The 15,337-nt window shown below is 48.1% G+C and overlaps 1 protein-coding gene across 1 annotated transcript; it reads left to right on the forward strand.

Annotated features, from left to right (window-relative positions):
* The first annotated feature begins 3,652 nt into the window (after positions 1 to 3,652).
* On the forward strand, positions 3,653 to 15,131 carry gtf2a2 (general transcription factor IIA, 2). Its single transcript, XM_060853817.1, has 4 exons — positions 3,653 to 3,785; positions 4,543 to 4,647; positions 11,063 to 11,189; positions 14,958 to 15,131. Exons 1-4 carry the CDS (start codon positions 3,714 to 3,716, stop codon positions 14,981 to 14,983), a joined length of 330 nt encoding a protein of 109 aa, XP_060709800.1. The 5' UTR covers positions 3,653 to 3,713; the 3' UTR covers positions 14,984 to 15,131.
* The last annotated feature ends 206 nt before the right edge of the window (positions 15,132 to 15,337 follow it).

The following is a 15,337-nucleotide window of genomic DNA, read 5'->3' on the forward strand; positions in this document are numbered from 1 at the left end:
ACGCCTAGTGCAACTGATTGAATGCTTAAAACTGTGTGAAATGTTTAACAACAAAGTCATGACTACAGCGGTTTTGTTTATTTTGTGAACAGAACAGTAGATGGGAATCTTATAGAAAACAAACATGCTACAAAAGACTGCTTGTTTTTCTGAATCAGGGTACTTCATGTGTCCAAGCACCATCCCAGTAAGTACAAATGAAAACAAAAAGGTATGGACAAGAGTTTGATTGGGAAATGAGCCAATAAGTGGAGGTGGAGCAGCTGTGGAATTGTGCTGTTCATGTGGAAAGGATCTGAGCAATTTGTGGTTGGAAATTCAACACTGGCTTAAATGTGACACAATAGTCATGAACAGTCAGTGAGTGGGTGTTAGTTTCTGGGGAGAGGGCTATGAACAGTCTGTGGTTGGGTGTTAGTTACTGGGGAGAGGGCTATGAACAGTCTGTTGTTGGGTGTTAGTTACTGGGGAGAGATGTATGAACTGTCTGTGGTTGGGTTTTCGTTGCTGGGGAGAGGGCTATGAAGAGTCTGTTGTTGGGTGTTAGTTACCGGGGAGAGGGCTATGAACAGTCTATGTTTGGGTGTTAGTAACTTTGGGGAGGGAATGAGCACTCTGTGGTTGGGTGTTAGTTACTGGGAAGAGGGCTTGTGAACAGTCTGTGGTTGTGTGCTTGTGGTTGGGGTGAGGGCTATGAAGAATCTGTGGTTGGTCGTTATTTACTGGGGTGAAGGCTGGACTAGGTAGCTCAGGAATGGAATACAGCCCAGCATTGAAGACAGTAACTTTGAGCTTTCCAGTATTTGCATAATTTGACAAAGCTTCTGCTCTTTCAATGTTTGAGCAGTTGGATACTTAGTTACTGGGGACTGGAAGGTCCCACATACACTGTTGAGGTCGCACTTTGCGCTGTTGTGTTTATGCTGTGATGAAAATTTGAACAAAAATGTGTACTAATTTTTGGAGGGGTGTCAGTCAACTTAGTTGGCGAGATGACTCCAATGTAATGCAAAGCCAGTGTTACATTGTGGATTCAATCCCTATAGTTGCCATTGTAGTTCATGGGAGACCCTGCCTCTACCCCTTTCCCCACCCTTAAACTACACATAATCAATTGCTCCTCCCCAACAGAGAGAGAGAGAGAGACACAGCTATGGTCCCTTTTGGATATTAGGTTTTTATCATAAAGGCGGATGAATTCTGGTCAGCTTTTGCGAAGTATTTTTTTAAAAGGGCAGAAATAGTGGGGATATTGAAGGTGATGACAGAGTAGAGAGTGTGCACGTTCCTCATCCCCTCCAACCATTTATTTATTCTCCTTTTCTCGTTCTTCTTCCCTCTTTTTAAAGTATTTTTTAGTGACTTCCTAAAATAAACCTTACTCTGGAGCGGCACTGACATCATCAGAGCAGCAGATGGTGGAGCAGAGCAGGCTGGAGTAGAGAGGGGAAGGCCAATGGGCTGGAGGCATCCACCAGAGGGGAGTGTCAGTGGCTGGAGTCCTGAGGGGAGCAGGGACGGTCAGTGGGCTGGAGGCCTGAGGGCAGCGGGGAGGGTCAGTGATCTGGAAGCCTGAGGGGACAGTCAGTGGGCTGGAGGCCTGAGGGGAGCAGGGACTGTCATTGGTCTGCAGGCCTGAGGGGACGGTCAGTGGGCTGGAGGCCTGAGGGGAGAGGGGACGGTCAGTGGGCTGGAGGATGGAGGGGTGTGGGAATGGTCAGTGAACTGGAGGATGGAGGGGTGTGGGAATGGTCAGTGAACTGGAGGATGGAGGGGAGTGGTAATGGTCAGTGGGCTAGAAGATGGAGGGGAGAGGGAATGGTCAGTGGGCTGGAGGGGTGTGGGAAGGGTTAGTGGGCTGGAGGGGTGTGGAAATGGTCAGTGGGCTAGAGGGGTGTGTGAATGGTTAGTGGGCTGGAGGATGGAGAGGTTTGTGAATGGTTAGTGGGCTGGAGGATGGAGGGGAGAGGGAATGGTCAGTGGGCTTGAGGATGGAGGGGAGTGGTAATGGTCAGTGGGCTGGAGGATGGAGGAGTGTGGGAATGGTCAGTGAGCTGTAGGATGGAGGGGAGTGGTAACGGTCAGTGGGCTGGTAGATGGAGGGAAGTGGGGATGATCAGTGGGTTTGAGGGTGGAGGGGAGAGGGAATGGTCAGTGGGTTGGAGGGGTGTGGGAAGGGTTAATGGGCTGGAGGATGGAGGGGAGAGGGGATGGTCAGTGGGTTTGAGGGTGGAGGGGAGTGTAATGGTCAGTGGGCTGGAGGGATGTGGGAAAGGTCAGTGGGCTGGAGGATGGAGGGGAGCCAGGATGGTCAATGGGCTGGAGAATGGAGGGGTGTAGGAATGGTCAGTGGGCTGGAGAATGGAGGGGTGTAGGAATGGTCAGTGGGCTGGAGGATAGAGGGATATGGGAATGGTCAGTGTGCTGGAGGATGGAGGGATATGGGAATGGTCAGTGGGCTGGAGGATGGAGGGGTGTGGGAAAGGTCAGTGGGCTGGAGGATGGAGGGGTGTAGGAATGGTCAGTGGGCTGGAGGATAGAGGGATATGGGAATGGTCAGTGTGCTGGAGGATGGAGGGATATGGGAATGGTCAGTGGGCTGGAGGATGGAGGGGTGTAGGAATGGTCAGTGGGCTGGAGGATAGAGGGATATGGTAATAATGAGTGGACAGGAGGATGGAGGGGTGTGGGAAAGGTCAGTGGTCTGAAGGATGGAGAATGAAGGGATGGTCAGTGGGCTGGAGGATGGAGGGATGTAGGAATGGTGAGTAGGCTGGAGGATGGAGGGATGTGGGAATGGTGAGTGGGCTGGAGGATGGAGGGAATGGTGAGTGGGCTGGAGGTTGGAGGGATGTGGGAATGGTCAGTGGGCTGGAGGATGGAGGGATGTGGGAATGGTCAGTGGGCTGGGGTGTAAGATCCTCCTTCAAAGAACTTCAATAAATTGTTCAAATATAATCTCCCTTTGATAAAACCATGCTGACATTTCTTGGCTACCTTGAATTTTACAAAGTGCATAGTTACAGCCTCTTGATTGATTCTAACAGATTGTTGGAAGTCAGACAGACTTTCTCATTATCAACTTTTTTAAAGCTTTTTTATTGTCTGCCTGGTCTTTTGGAAATGAGGAGTTATATTTCATACATTTCAGCTTAACGTTATTTTTCCTGATACGGAAGATTTTGGAAAATTAACACTGAAACATAATTAACTCATGAGTAAACTCTTAAAGACCCTTTCAAGGTCAGTCACTGAGAAACTATTGGAGGAGCAATTGAGAGAAGTTCATTTATACTGAGACAGGGCCGGCAATACGCCTGCGCGTTGTGGAAGGGCCGGCAATACGCCTGCGCGTTGTGGAAGTGGTAAAAGTGTTTCGACAGGGAGAGCAGTACGCCTGCGCATTGTGAAAGGGCCGGCAATACGCCTGCGCGTTGTGGAAGTGGCAAAAAGTGTTCCGAAAGGGAGAGCAGTACGCCTGCGCATTGTGAAAGGGCCGGCAATACGCCTGCGCGTTGTGGAAGTGGCAAAAAGTGTTCCGAAAGGGAGAGCAGTACGCCTGCGCATTGTGAAAAGGCCGGCAGTACGCCTGCGCATTGTGATTACACCGGCAGCAAGCCGGCATTCCTCGCTGGGCCCCGGTGTGCGCCTGCGCGGGGGTGAAAAGGCCGGCGGGGCGCCTGCGCAGTGCGCGGTGTGCCTGGGCCCTGGTCATGGCGTACCAGTTATACCGGAACACCACCCTCGGCAACAGCCTGCAGGAGAGCCTGGACGAGCTCATACAGGTACCGGCCCGCGGCTCCCGGCCCCGAGACCAGGCCGGGGGGGGGGGAATCGTCAACTGTGACCCCGCCCACTCCCCCCCAGCCCCTCTCTCTTCCCCCCCCAGCCCCTCTCTCTTCCCCCCCCAGCCCCTCTCTCTTCCCCCCCCTCCCCCCCAGCCCCTCTCTCTTCCCCCCGTCAGCCCCTCTCTCTTCCCCCCCCCTCCCCCCCAGCCCCTCTCTCTTCCCCCCCCTGCCCCTCTCTCTTCCCCCCCCCAGCCCCTCTCTCTTCCCCCCCAGCCCCTCTCTCTTCCCCCCCCCCTCCCCCCCAGCCCCTCTCTCTTCCCCCCCCAGCCCCTCTCTCTTCCCCCCCCTCCCCATCAGCCCCTCTTTCTTCCCCCCCCCAGCCCCTCTCTCTTCCCCCCCCCAGCCCCTCTCTCTTCCCCCCCCCAGCCCCTCTCTCTTCCCCCCCCCCAGCCCCTCTCTCTTCCCCCCCCCATCACCCTCTTTTTTTTTCCCCACCACAAAGCTCCCCTGTGATTCTCCTCCTCTGCTCTGAACTCCCTGCTGTCCTACTCTTTCCCCACCACACTCTGTGACTCTCCTTTTCCCTTCAGACTTCCCACCCGAAGCTCTTACCACCCCAACACCCTCCATCCCAGCTCCACCGCCCAATTAACCTCCCCACCCTCTTGCTCTCTCTGCATCCCAAGTTTATGCTGGGACAGTTCTGTTACTCTGATCATTCTGGTTATCATAAACTCTCTGTTGCTTCCCTCAGTCCCAGCAGATCACCCCTCAGCTGGCTTTGCAGGTCCTGCTACAGTTTGACAAAGCAATCAACAACGCCTTAGCCCAGAGAGTTCGGAACCGAGTAAACTTCAGGGTAAGCCACCTTTCTTCCCCCCCCCCCCCCCCCTTCCCTTTCTTTCTATCTCTCTCTCTGTCTCCTGGTCATCTATCTACTGTGTTTGTATTTGATGTGGTTTCACTATGTTCATGGCACAGACAGAGCTGACAGGTCCTTTCTGTACCTGAGTCATCTGCATTGTTAGCGCTATTCTATCAAGGATGTATTGTACTGGAGATATTACCTGGGTTGCGAGTACTGAACTGTGATTTGTGGTTGAGTAATTTGGGCAAATGTTCTCTGGAGTTTACACGATTGAGAGATGATCTTGTCGAAATCCCCAGGATTGTGAAAAAGCCTAACTGGTTAGAAACTGAGTGGTTGTGTTCCCTCTGGCTGGGAACTTCGGAACATGGAGGACAGTGTCCGGATAAGTGGATGAAGGTTTAAGGTTGAAATGAGAAGATATTTTCACACTCTGGGAGCTGAGAATTGTTGAAAATCTCTATCTCAGATGTTTATGAATGCTCCATGTCGTGTTTAAGACCGATAGACAAGTTCTTGATTTTTGAGAATTGACGGATGGGGAGCAGGCAGGAAATGAATCAAGGCAGAAGAGCAGTCATTGGGAGAAGGTGATGACTGCAAATGCTGGAGAATTCAGTGAAATGTAGACTCTTCTCCTCGGATGCCGCCTGACCTGCTGTGCTTTTGTAGTGCCACTTTTTGACTTAGATCAGTCGTGTGTGGAGCAGGCTTAACAGGTGATGTACACCAAAGAAACCAAAAGCACTGCAGGGTGGCATGGTGACTGAATGGTTAGTATTGCTGCCTCACAGCGCCAGGGCTCTGGTCCGATTCCAACCCTGGACGACTGTCTGTGTGGAGTTTGCACGTTCTCCCCGTGTCAGCCTGCTTTCCACAGGATGCTCCGGCTTCCTCCCACGATCCAAAGAGGTGCAGGTCAGGTGAATTGGCCTTGCTAAATTGCCCATCGTGTTCAGGGATGAGAGAGTTAGGTGTATTAGTCAGGGCTAAATATAGGGTAGTTGGAATGGGTCTGGCTGGGTTACTCTTTGGAGGGTCAGTGTGGACTTGTTGGGCCAAAGGGCCTGTTTCTACACAGGAGGGATTCTTTTTTTAAAAAAAAGAAATTGCTGGAGAAACTCTGCAGGACTGGCAGCATCTGTGAAGCAGGAACGTTATGCCTTGATGGAGGACCATGCCCAGGCGGGGTAGATTTCAGGTAATGGGGGCAGGAGGTTAGAGAAGATGTGGGGAAAATCATTTTCACCTGGATGATGATGGTGGTGGGAATCTGGAACTCGCTGCCTATGAAGGTGGGAGAGGTAGAAACCATCAGACCATTTAAGTATTTAGATGTGCACTTGTGAATCCAAGGCAATGGGATTAGAAAAGTTAGGTGGTTGTTCTTTGAACGGTGCGGGCCGTTTTCCGTGCTGTCGATCTCTGACTCTATAACTGCAGTAGAAAGTTCTCCTTTTGGGAAAGAGGTTTCAGCGATGTTACTGTTTGATCTCTCCAAAACTGGAGACATCTACCAAGACCTGCCCTTTCCAAACCTTTCACGTGCTTGTCTTTTTCAATTTTATTGCACCTTATCTTGGAATTTTCTCCCATTTGTGAACCGTGACTGTTTCCGTGGGGCAGGTTGGTTGGGAGAGTCACTCTTTGATTTTGTTTCTACTGGAACCAGGTTATTAGATTGTCACAGACTGGTGACCAGTGTTCAAATGTAAAGAATGTCCCACTAGCGCAAATTTGACTGTTTCTAACTGCACAGACAGCAAATTCCCCAGCTATAGAAAAGATTCATGTTAAACGTGAAAAGATGCGCGAACGATTTGCAAGCATGTTGCCGGGGTTGGAAGGTTTGAGCTATAGGGAGAGGCCGAATAGGTTGGGTCTGTTTTCCCTGCAACATTGAAGCCTGAGAGGTGACCTTATGGAAGTTTGTAAAATCATGAGCATGGATAGGGTGAACTCATTTCCCCAGAGTAGAGGAGTCCAGAACTAGAGGGCACAGGTTTAGGACAAGAGGGGAAAGAGTTAAAATATCTCGGGGCAACTTTTTCACGCAGAAGCTGGTGCAGAATGAGCTGCCAGAGGAAGTGATGGAAGCTGGTACAATTACAACACTTGAAAGGCATCTGGATGGGTACATAATTAGCAAGGGTTTGAGAGAGATGTGGGCCAAATGCTGGCAAATGGGACTAGGTCAGATTGGGATGTTTAGTTGGCATCGATGCGTTGGACCAGGGTCTGTCTTCATGCTGTAGATCTCTGTCAAACAGCCACAATGTCAGATCTGCAGTCGCTGAATGAGGTTGGGAGGGGAAGAGGAAGAGAGAGTATGTATGGGGGGAGGGGAGTGCCATGATACCCAACACTCTCTCGCACTCAGGAATTGAGTTGTTGGATGGTGTGCTCAGTTTCGGGTGATTTGATTTGGGTTTTCAGGAAATGAAGGCTATCCGATTTCCTGTGGTGGGGGGCTACAATACCGAGAACGTGGCACAAAATTTCGAACCCAGTCTTTCAGGGCTAAAAGTAGGAAGAAGTTCAGAAATGTCACCTGTAAATGACAATTTATGTTAGATCGATTGTAATTTTTGATCTGAAGTTGATATTTTTTCTAAACCAAAGGCACGGGGCAAAAATGATGATGGAGTTGGGTTGCAAACTAGCTGTGGGATGGCAGACCTTGCTGGAGGGGTCACTTGGTCTACTGTGTTCTCCATGTAACCATCGGGAGTTCCACAGGGTGAGGTTTACGACTTGGACGGCGGTAATGTAGCTAAACTGTTGATTTGGCGGCCCTGACTAATGCTGTGGTGACAAGGTCAATCCTACTACAGGATCTGAAGGAATGAATAAATATCGAACAAGACTAGCATATTATTAGTGACCGTGAAACTGAAGGGTAGTTGTAGAAAGAGAAAGCACGTGAACTCTGTGAGGAAATTGGCTTCACTTACCCAGTCCGACTTCTATGTGACTCCCACCCCACAGCAGTGTGGTTGACTTTTAACTGCCCACAGCCTTAGTTTTATCAGTTTTGGTACCCATCACCAAGAGTAACTCAGTGGCATTACTACTGACTTAGCTGGTCAAATGCTAAAGGGCACGGTTGCTAGACTGCTCTGGATGGACTGTTGGCCTAGGCACCAGAAACAACAAAGGCAAACCCTACTCTGTCAATCTTTTAAAATATTCCTCATTAACATTCAGAGGCTCATACCAAAACAGGCCAAACTGTCCCATCGACAAGTCAGGAAACAGCCTTAGAACAGTCTCAGACAGAATGATAGCTTACTGTCAATGTCTGAGACATCGCCATCACCAATCGGCCCACAGGCAGCTCAGACCAACCAGAGGGGATGGCATTGTGCTATACAGTTGTTACCCTGGGATTGATCATAAACCCATGAACCCCTGCTACCTATCTGGAGTCCTCTCTGCCACCTCAGCTGTTGAGTCAGTGCTCTCAATGTAGAATGCTACTACACTTTGTGTTTCTTTCAAGTAAGGGCACAGAAGTTATTCTGGGTACCCATCACCACGAGTAACTCAGTGGCATCGCTACTGACTTAGCTGGTCAAATGCTAAAGGGCACGGTTGCTAAACTGCTCTGTATCAGGTAATGAGAGAAACCAACAGGTGGGAAATCTCTCCTTGACCTCATCCTCTCCAATCTACCTGATGTATTTGATAGAAGTGACAGCCACAGTCGTTATGGAGACAATGATTTGTATTCACACGGAGGGTGCTGTCCATTTTACTATGTGGCACTGCCATCATGCTGAATGGGTTTGACTCGGAAGGGAACTGTCGTCTCAAAAAGGGACATCTATAAGACACAATGGGCAATCAGCAGCAGCAAAACTGCATTTCAGCACAATCAGTAATCTTATAAGTTGGCAAGTCCCTCATTTGACCATTACCATCAAACCAGTGTTGGTTAAATGGGAAGTATAGGGGGGCATGCCAGGAGTAGCACCACCCATAAGTCTAAGTGAGATGCCAATCTGCTACACTAAACAAGAGGACAGCGTGCAGTTGACACTGTTAAGCAATTATGTAACCAACAGGATGGGCATAACAGGATAAACCAAAGGCCTGGGGCCAATAATGACTACCGCATATACCATATCCAATACTGATCAATAAACAACTAATAGGTAGAGTTGGCTCTGAAACCATTCCCATCCTTGCAAGGCTAGCTTCAGTCAGAGGTGCTGAGTGGATGGTTCATCTTGGCTTCCTCCTGAGGTTCCCAGCATCATAGACACCACAAAACGGCCAAGTCGATTCACTGCACCTGATAATGAGAACAGGCTGGAGACTCTGCATACTGCAAAGGTCATGGACCTTGACCAGATCCTGGCTGGGGAGCTCCAGAACGAGCTGTGCCCCCCTCGTCGAGCTGTTGTGGTCCAGCCACAACATAAACACCAACTGAGCAGTGTGCAAAGCTTTCTGAGACCTGTCCCGTCCACACACAGCTAGCTAATTCTTGTCTCCTTCAGTCCACTGTTAATGATTAACAAAGCATGTCCGTATCACTGCAAGGAAGCAGCATTTATTCAGCACCTACTTGTTCACAGTTGTCCAGTTTGTTCTGCTCCAAGCGCAGGCTTAAAGCTGAACTCCAGAGGAGAGGTGAGAGTGTTTGCCCCTGATATCAAGGCAGCAAGAGACTGACTTCGGCATCACGGAGCCCTCGCAAAGCTAGGGTTGGTGGGAATCTGGAAGGAAGCTCTTCATTGGTTGGAGTCATACCTAGCAGAAGGGAAGATGGTTACAGTCAAACGTTCTCAGTTCTAGAACATCAGTGCAGGTTTTCCTAATGACAACATCCTAAGCCCAGTCGTCTGCAATGCTTTAGGTGATGGCATATCCATCACTAAGTCAGAAGTGAGGGTGTTCACAGCTGTTTGCACAAAGCATCATGGCTCCATCAACATTGAGCCGCAGAGTATACAGCAGCGAAACAGGTCCTTCGGCCCAACCCATCCATGCTGTCCAGGTCTCCTAAACTCAATTAGTCCCATTTGCCAGCATTGGCCCATATCCCTCTAAATCTTTTCTATCCATGTCCCTGTCTGAATATCTTTAAATGTTGTAGTTGTACTAGCCTTTACCACTTCCTCTGACAGCTCATTCCATACATGCACCACCCTCTGTATGAAAATGTTGCCACTCTTCCCTTTTTAAATATTTCCCCTTTCACCTTGAACATATGCCCTCTAGTTTTGGACTCCACTACCTTGGGGGAATCGATATTGGTTATTCACCTTCACTGATGAAGGAGCAGCGCTCTGAAAGCTAGTGCTTCCAAATAAACCTGATGTGATTTTTTAACTTGGTCCACCCCAGTCCAACATCGTCAATCCAAATCACCTTATCTGTGCCCCTCGTGATTTTATAAAACTCTATAATGTCACCTCTCCATCCGATGCTCCAGGGAATAATGTCGCCTCTTCTTTATAACTCAAACCTTCCAGACTCAGTAACATCTCTTTAAGTCATTTTGGCATTAATAACATCCTTCCTATGACAGTGCAACCAGAATTGTACACAGTGCTCCGAAGGTTTCCTTACCCGTGTCTTGTATAGCTGCAACATGGTGTCCCCGTTCTAGTACTCAGTACTTTGACTGATGAAGGCAAGCATTCCAAATGCTGCCTTCACCACCCTGTCCACCTGCGACACCACTTTTAAACTGCGTACCTGAACCCCCTAGGCCTTGTATGTTCAACAACACTCCCCAGGGCCCTACCATTAACTGTGTAACTCCTGCCCTGGTTTATCTTTTCAAAATGTGGCACCTCCCATTTGTCTGAATTAACCTCCATCTGCCAGTTCTGTTACGAATTGCACCAGTTTCAAGAACTTGGCTTACCACTTCCTCAAGGGCAATTAGGGATTGACAATAAACGCTGGCCTTTCCAGTCGCACTCCCATCACTCGAGCAAATTTTAAAAATCATAAAATTAGAGACAGGGATATTTGCTAATTGTTCAGTACCATTCAAGTGGCACTAATCTCGTTATCAGATAAAACAATTCTGATCATCATTAAACATATTGGTTTCAGTTAATATTCCATAAATTGTTCCATGCTATAAACCTGTCTCTCTGTCCCATTAATATGGGAGCTAAATTGTCTGCGTTCAGTTTTGCAATCCTCGGTGTCTAAGCCTGAGTGTTTCCGAGTGAGATTTGAAAAGTGGTTCAAGTTGCGTGATCTGAACGCTTTAGGATGCAGGAGTGGAATGTACAAATCCTTTCGCAATCTTTCTCCAACTTGCTTTAAATCACTTTTGGGTTTGGCACCTTCTCTATCACCCTTGGGCCAGTGGTTCATTGCTTGATACAGTTCCTGTTGTTGCTTGCTTTATCTGAGTGGGTTTTGTTCTATTTTGAAGGGCTCTTTGAACACGTACAGATTCTGTGATAATGTTTGGACGTTTGTCCTAAACGATGTGGAGTTTCGAGAGGTTACTGAACTCGTTAAAGTCGACAAAGTGAAGATTGTAGCATGTGATGGCAAAAGTGAGTTGGAATTTATTAAAACTGAATGCACCCATTTTTCTTTCTTGTGATTTAAAATCCCATGAGAACTTATTAGTAATCACTGTTGGATTGGTGCTCTTGTGTTTTTTTTTACCCTGCATCTGTTGCCAATATTCCTGGACCCAACTGCTGCTGCTGGAGGCGTCAGAAATGCATAGTGTATTTTTAATCTATTTTAATCCTTGTGGACAGTATAATTGGGGAAAGCCAAGCCCCACATTAATACACTGAACAGCTGTTGCGTAGCTTTTCAGTGTATTTGAAAATGAATAATAATCAGGTTAGTGAAAAAGGGAATCATGGTGGATGGGCAAGGGGGCAGAGTGGTTGGCTTAGCAAGGTGGTAGCTTGCTGCCTGGGACAGGGTCAGGTGAGAGCTGAGAGTCAGCTGGAGAAGAGGGAGGAAAGTGATATAACACATCAGGTCTAGGAGTGGGGGGAATGGTAGACTGTGATCATCTTTGGGTGGGGCTGGGGGAGAGTCAGGTGTCTCTCATGAGGATCATTGAGAGTTACTGTGATAGTTAGCCAGGAATTAGAGAATTTAAATGGATTGTCCCCCCCCCCAAAAAAAAACAAGGTTCTGTTCAAACTCTAGTTGGCATTTGTTTGGAGGATTTCAGATTGCCCTTTGGAAGTTTAGAGTTCCTGGATAATGGCCCTGGATCAGGACATTTGCGTGATCCCAATGCATGAATACAGCCTACGCATCAGCAATGTCCATCTTCTGTTGCAAGGTCTGGGCTATTATTCCAGGGGCTTCGTGGAGTTTTTCAGCAACAGGAAATGTATGTAGTACATCTTGAAGCTCTTCATGTCACAGAAGCACTGAATTATTATGGTGTAGAAGGACGCAACATGGCTCCATTGTGCCTCCACTGGGTCTTCAATTGAATACCATCACCGAGTGCCACTTTCTTGTTTCCTTATGCACTTTCTATTCAAATAATCATCCAGTGCCCTTTAGAATGTCTGTAGGTCCCATTGATGTAGAAGACCATTGAGAAAGTTTTTGATGAGAATGCAGAGGGTGGTGGGCTGTGGGTGGAGTGTTCATGCCTCCGATATGACTGAAATGAGACCTGTAATGTTTCACGCAAACGACCTCCCACACAATTAGGTAGACTTTCCCCATACTCTCCCCTTGTCCCATAACCAGCCTTCAAGCTCCACCCAAACCTCCTTCTCTCAGACCTCATCTCAGATCCTTGTTTGAAGGTGTTTCTTTGGTATTCCATCACAAGTATCTTAACTCTACCCTGAACCCTGCAGTAATAGCCCCTGAATGCTGGCTTCCCTTGTCCTCTCGGCTACTGATCCACACCTGTCAAAATCTCCTATTCTTTAGTATTAAATACTTATATTGCAGTGTGATGCAATGTGTTTTTATGAAAAAGACAAAATACTTTATTTGAATAATGCAGAACAGAGAGAAATGTGGCTGAAGCTCTTTGACCTTCCAGTTGAGTTGACAACATAAGGATCTATCCTTGCATTTCTGGATTAGTCAAAACAGTCTTGAACTCAAGTCTTGAACAAAGTTTTTATTTATGTAGAACAGTCCTCTGCATTTAAATGTCTTGTGCCTTCCAGTGAGTGAAAAAGACCATTATGCGAGGTGGTGGCTTGGTGGTTAGCACTGCTGCCTCAGAGCGCTAGGGACCTGGTTTTGATTCCACCCTCAGGTGATAGTCTGTCTGGAGTTTGCACATTCTCCCCGGGTCTGCGTGGGTTTCCTCCGGGTGCTCCGGTTTCCTCCCACAGTCCGAAGATGTGCAGGTTAGGGTGGATTGGCCATGGAAAATGCAGGGTCACAGGAATGGGGTGGGTCTGTGAGTGATGTTCTTGGAGGGTTGGTGTGGACTCAATGGGCCGAATGGCCTGCTTCCACGCCAGGGATTCTGTTACAAATTTGACTGATTATCTTGAGTTGGCTGTTAGTATAGCCATTTTCTCTCTGTTTTCCAGCAAGAATGTTCCCCATTCACAGAATCATGCCTGAGTGGGTGATTTGTTTTGGATTTTGAAGGTGTGGGCTGGTTAAACACTACCTGTACTCAGCCCAATACGAGCTTCTGAATGTTTGAATATATTGCACTCTCCTCTGAAAGACTAAAGCCAGTGGGTCCAGTATTTCTATAAGCACAACCTTCCAAACCAAAGGATGCAGGTCATCAAATCTGAAGATTTATTCCCATTTGTGGTCAGGTAAATTTCTGGGGAATGTGTGCTCAAAGTGGATTAGATTAGATTACTTAGTGTGGAAACAGGCCCTTCGGCCCAACAAGTCCACACCGGCCCGCCGAAGCGCAACCCACCCATACCCCTACATTTACCCCTTACCTAACACTGCGGGCAATTTAGCATGGCCAATTCACCTGACCCGCACATCTTTGGACTGTGGGAGGAAACCGGAGCACCCGGAGGAAACCCACGCAGACACGGGGAGAATGTGCAAACTCCACACAGACAGTCACCTGAGGTGGGAATTGAACCCGGGTCTCTGGCGCTGTGAGGCAGCAGTGCTAACCACTGTGCCACCGTGCCGCCCACCACTTCTCCATTCCATTCCATTCCAACAACTTGATGGAATTTGAGTTTAAAGGGAGAAGTGTCAGTGGATAAATTGTTGGAAAATTTTCTGGAGACAGTATGCGTTGTCATTTAGAAAGACATGGGTTGATCAGGGGCAACAGTATGGGTTTGTCACTGGAGCGTTGTGTCTGTCTAACCTAATTGTGTTTTTTAAGGCATTGGCAGAGAGGTTTTGATGTAGGTTACACACACACAATCTTAATTGTATAAACCAGCAAGATCCAGCAGTGGGAGGCAATTTGATTTGTGACTGGGAGGATGTTTCCATTTGAAATCCACCCGTTGCTATAGTCGGCCGCTTGCTTTTCATTGCATGTAGAAATGGCATATAATCCGAGTGAGCTGGAATGGGCCACTCGGCTCCTCAAACCTGCTCCGCTGATCAGTCCCATCATGGCTGATCTGATTACTCCGTATTCCTGCCTACTTTGATAACCCACCATCCCCTTGCTCATCAAGCTGCGGTTAGCACTGCTGCCTCGCAGTGCCGGGGCCCAGGTTCGATTCTACTCTCTGGTGATTGTGCACACTCCACACAGGCATTCTCCCGTGTCTGCGTGAGCACTGCTCGGGTGCTTTGGTCCGCCCGCAGTCCAAAGACGTGTCGGTTAGGTGGATTGGCCATGGGAAACTGTTCCATAGTGTGTGTGGGATGTGCTGGCCCAGGTGGGCTAACCTGGTAGGGGAGAGGGGTAGGATGCTCTTCGGAGAGTTGGTTTGGACTTGATGGGCCAAATGGTCTGCTTATGGGATTCTATGATACTATGAGAATCTGTCTACCTTGGTCTCAAATATATTTGAAGACTCTGGGTCCAACATACCCCTCTGAGGAAGATGCAGTCTCCTTCTGTCCGAATGTCTTCACACGGCCAGTAGAGGGCACCTGGAGCTCACTCCAAATGGTGGTGAGGCCCAGAGCCTTTGCTGTGTACAGGAACAGACACTTGATATTATGGGACCTTCAGGTAATGAGATTATGATTTGAGAGTTCTCCTTTATCCAGCACAGACATGTTGGGCTGAATGGTCTCTTGTGCAGCAAATTTCCACTTTCTCCAGTTAAATGGGGTGGGCTTACTCTAGCACCCAGCTCTGGGATATTGGCATTTTAAACGTTGAAGTGAATTTTCATATTTCATCTTTCGGTCTACAGATACTGGTTCGAATGCTGCGGAATAATCCCAAAGTGGATAAAGATCTTTTCAGTGAAACAGCATCCACACCACATGTATTTGTGAATAATCCTGGTTATTAGATGGCAGCTGCTGGACCTGTAGCTGCTTCATCACAAGAACAAGTTGGGGGGGTGGGGGAGGGGTGGGGGTTAAATGTATCCCCCGGATGTACAATATCAGTGCGAATATTACTTTTTATATATTCTACTTCTGGCTCTTTTTTTTATGTTTGAAAGATAAACCTGTAATAAAGTTTTACTTAACTGTGTTCTTTGTTTGTCCTGAATGAAGTATTTTGGCTTTGTTCGGGGGTGGATTGTGTCCTATTCTTGTGTTCCAAGCTACCACTCTCAGTATT

The sequence above is a fragment of the Hemiscyllium ocellatum genome, chromosome 42 (genome assembly GCF_020745735.1).
Source record: "Hemiscyllium ocellatum isolate sHemOce1 chromosome 42, sHemOce1.pat.X.cur, whole genome shotgun sequence".
NCBI classification, from domain to species: domain Eukaryota; kingdom Metazoa; phylum Chordata; class Chondrichthyes; order Orectolobiformes; family Hemiscylliidae; genus Hemiscyllium; species Hemiscyllium ocellatum.

Bases quoted from the DNA above. Each gene is read 5' to 3' on its own strand.
- gtf2a2 (XM_060853817.1), top strand. From the start codon at position 3,714: ATGGCGTACCAGTTATACCGGAACACCACCCTCGGCAACAGCCTGCAG. The intron at 3,786-4,542 runs GTACCGGCCCGC...TGCTTCCCTCAG, and splicing joins GCCTGGACGAGCTCATACAG to TCCCAGCAGATCACCCCTCA. The intron at 11,190-14,957 runs GTGAGTTGGAAT...TTCGGTCTACAG, and splicing joins TGTAGCATGTGATGGCAAAA to ATACTGGTTCGAATGCTGCG.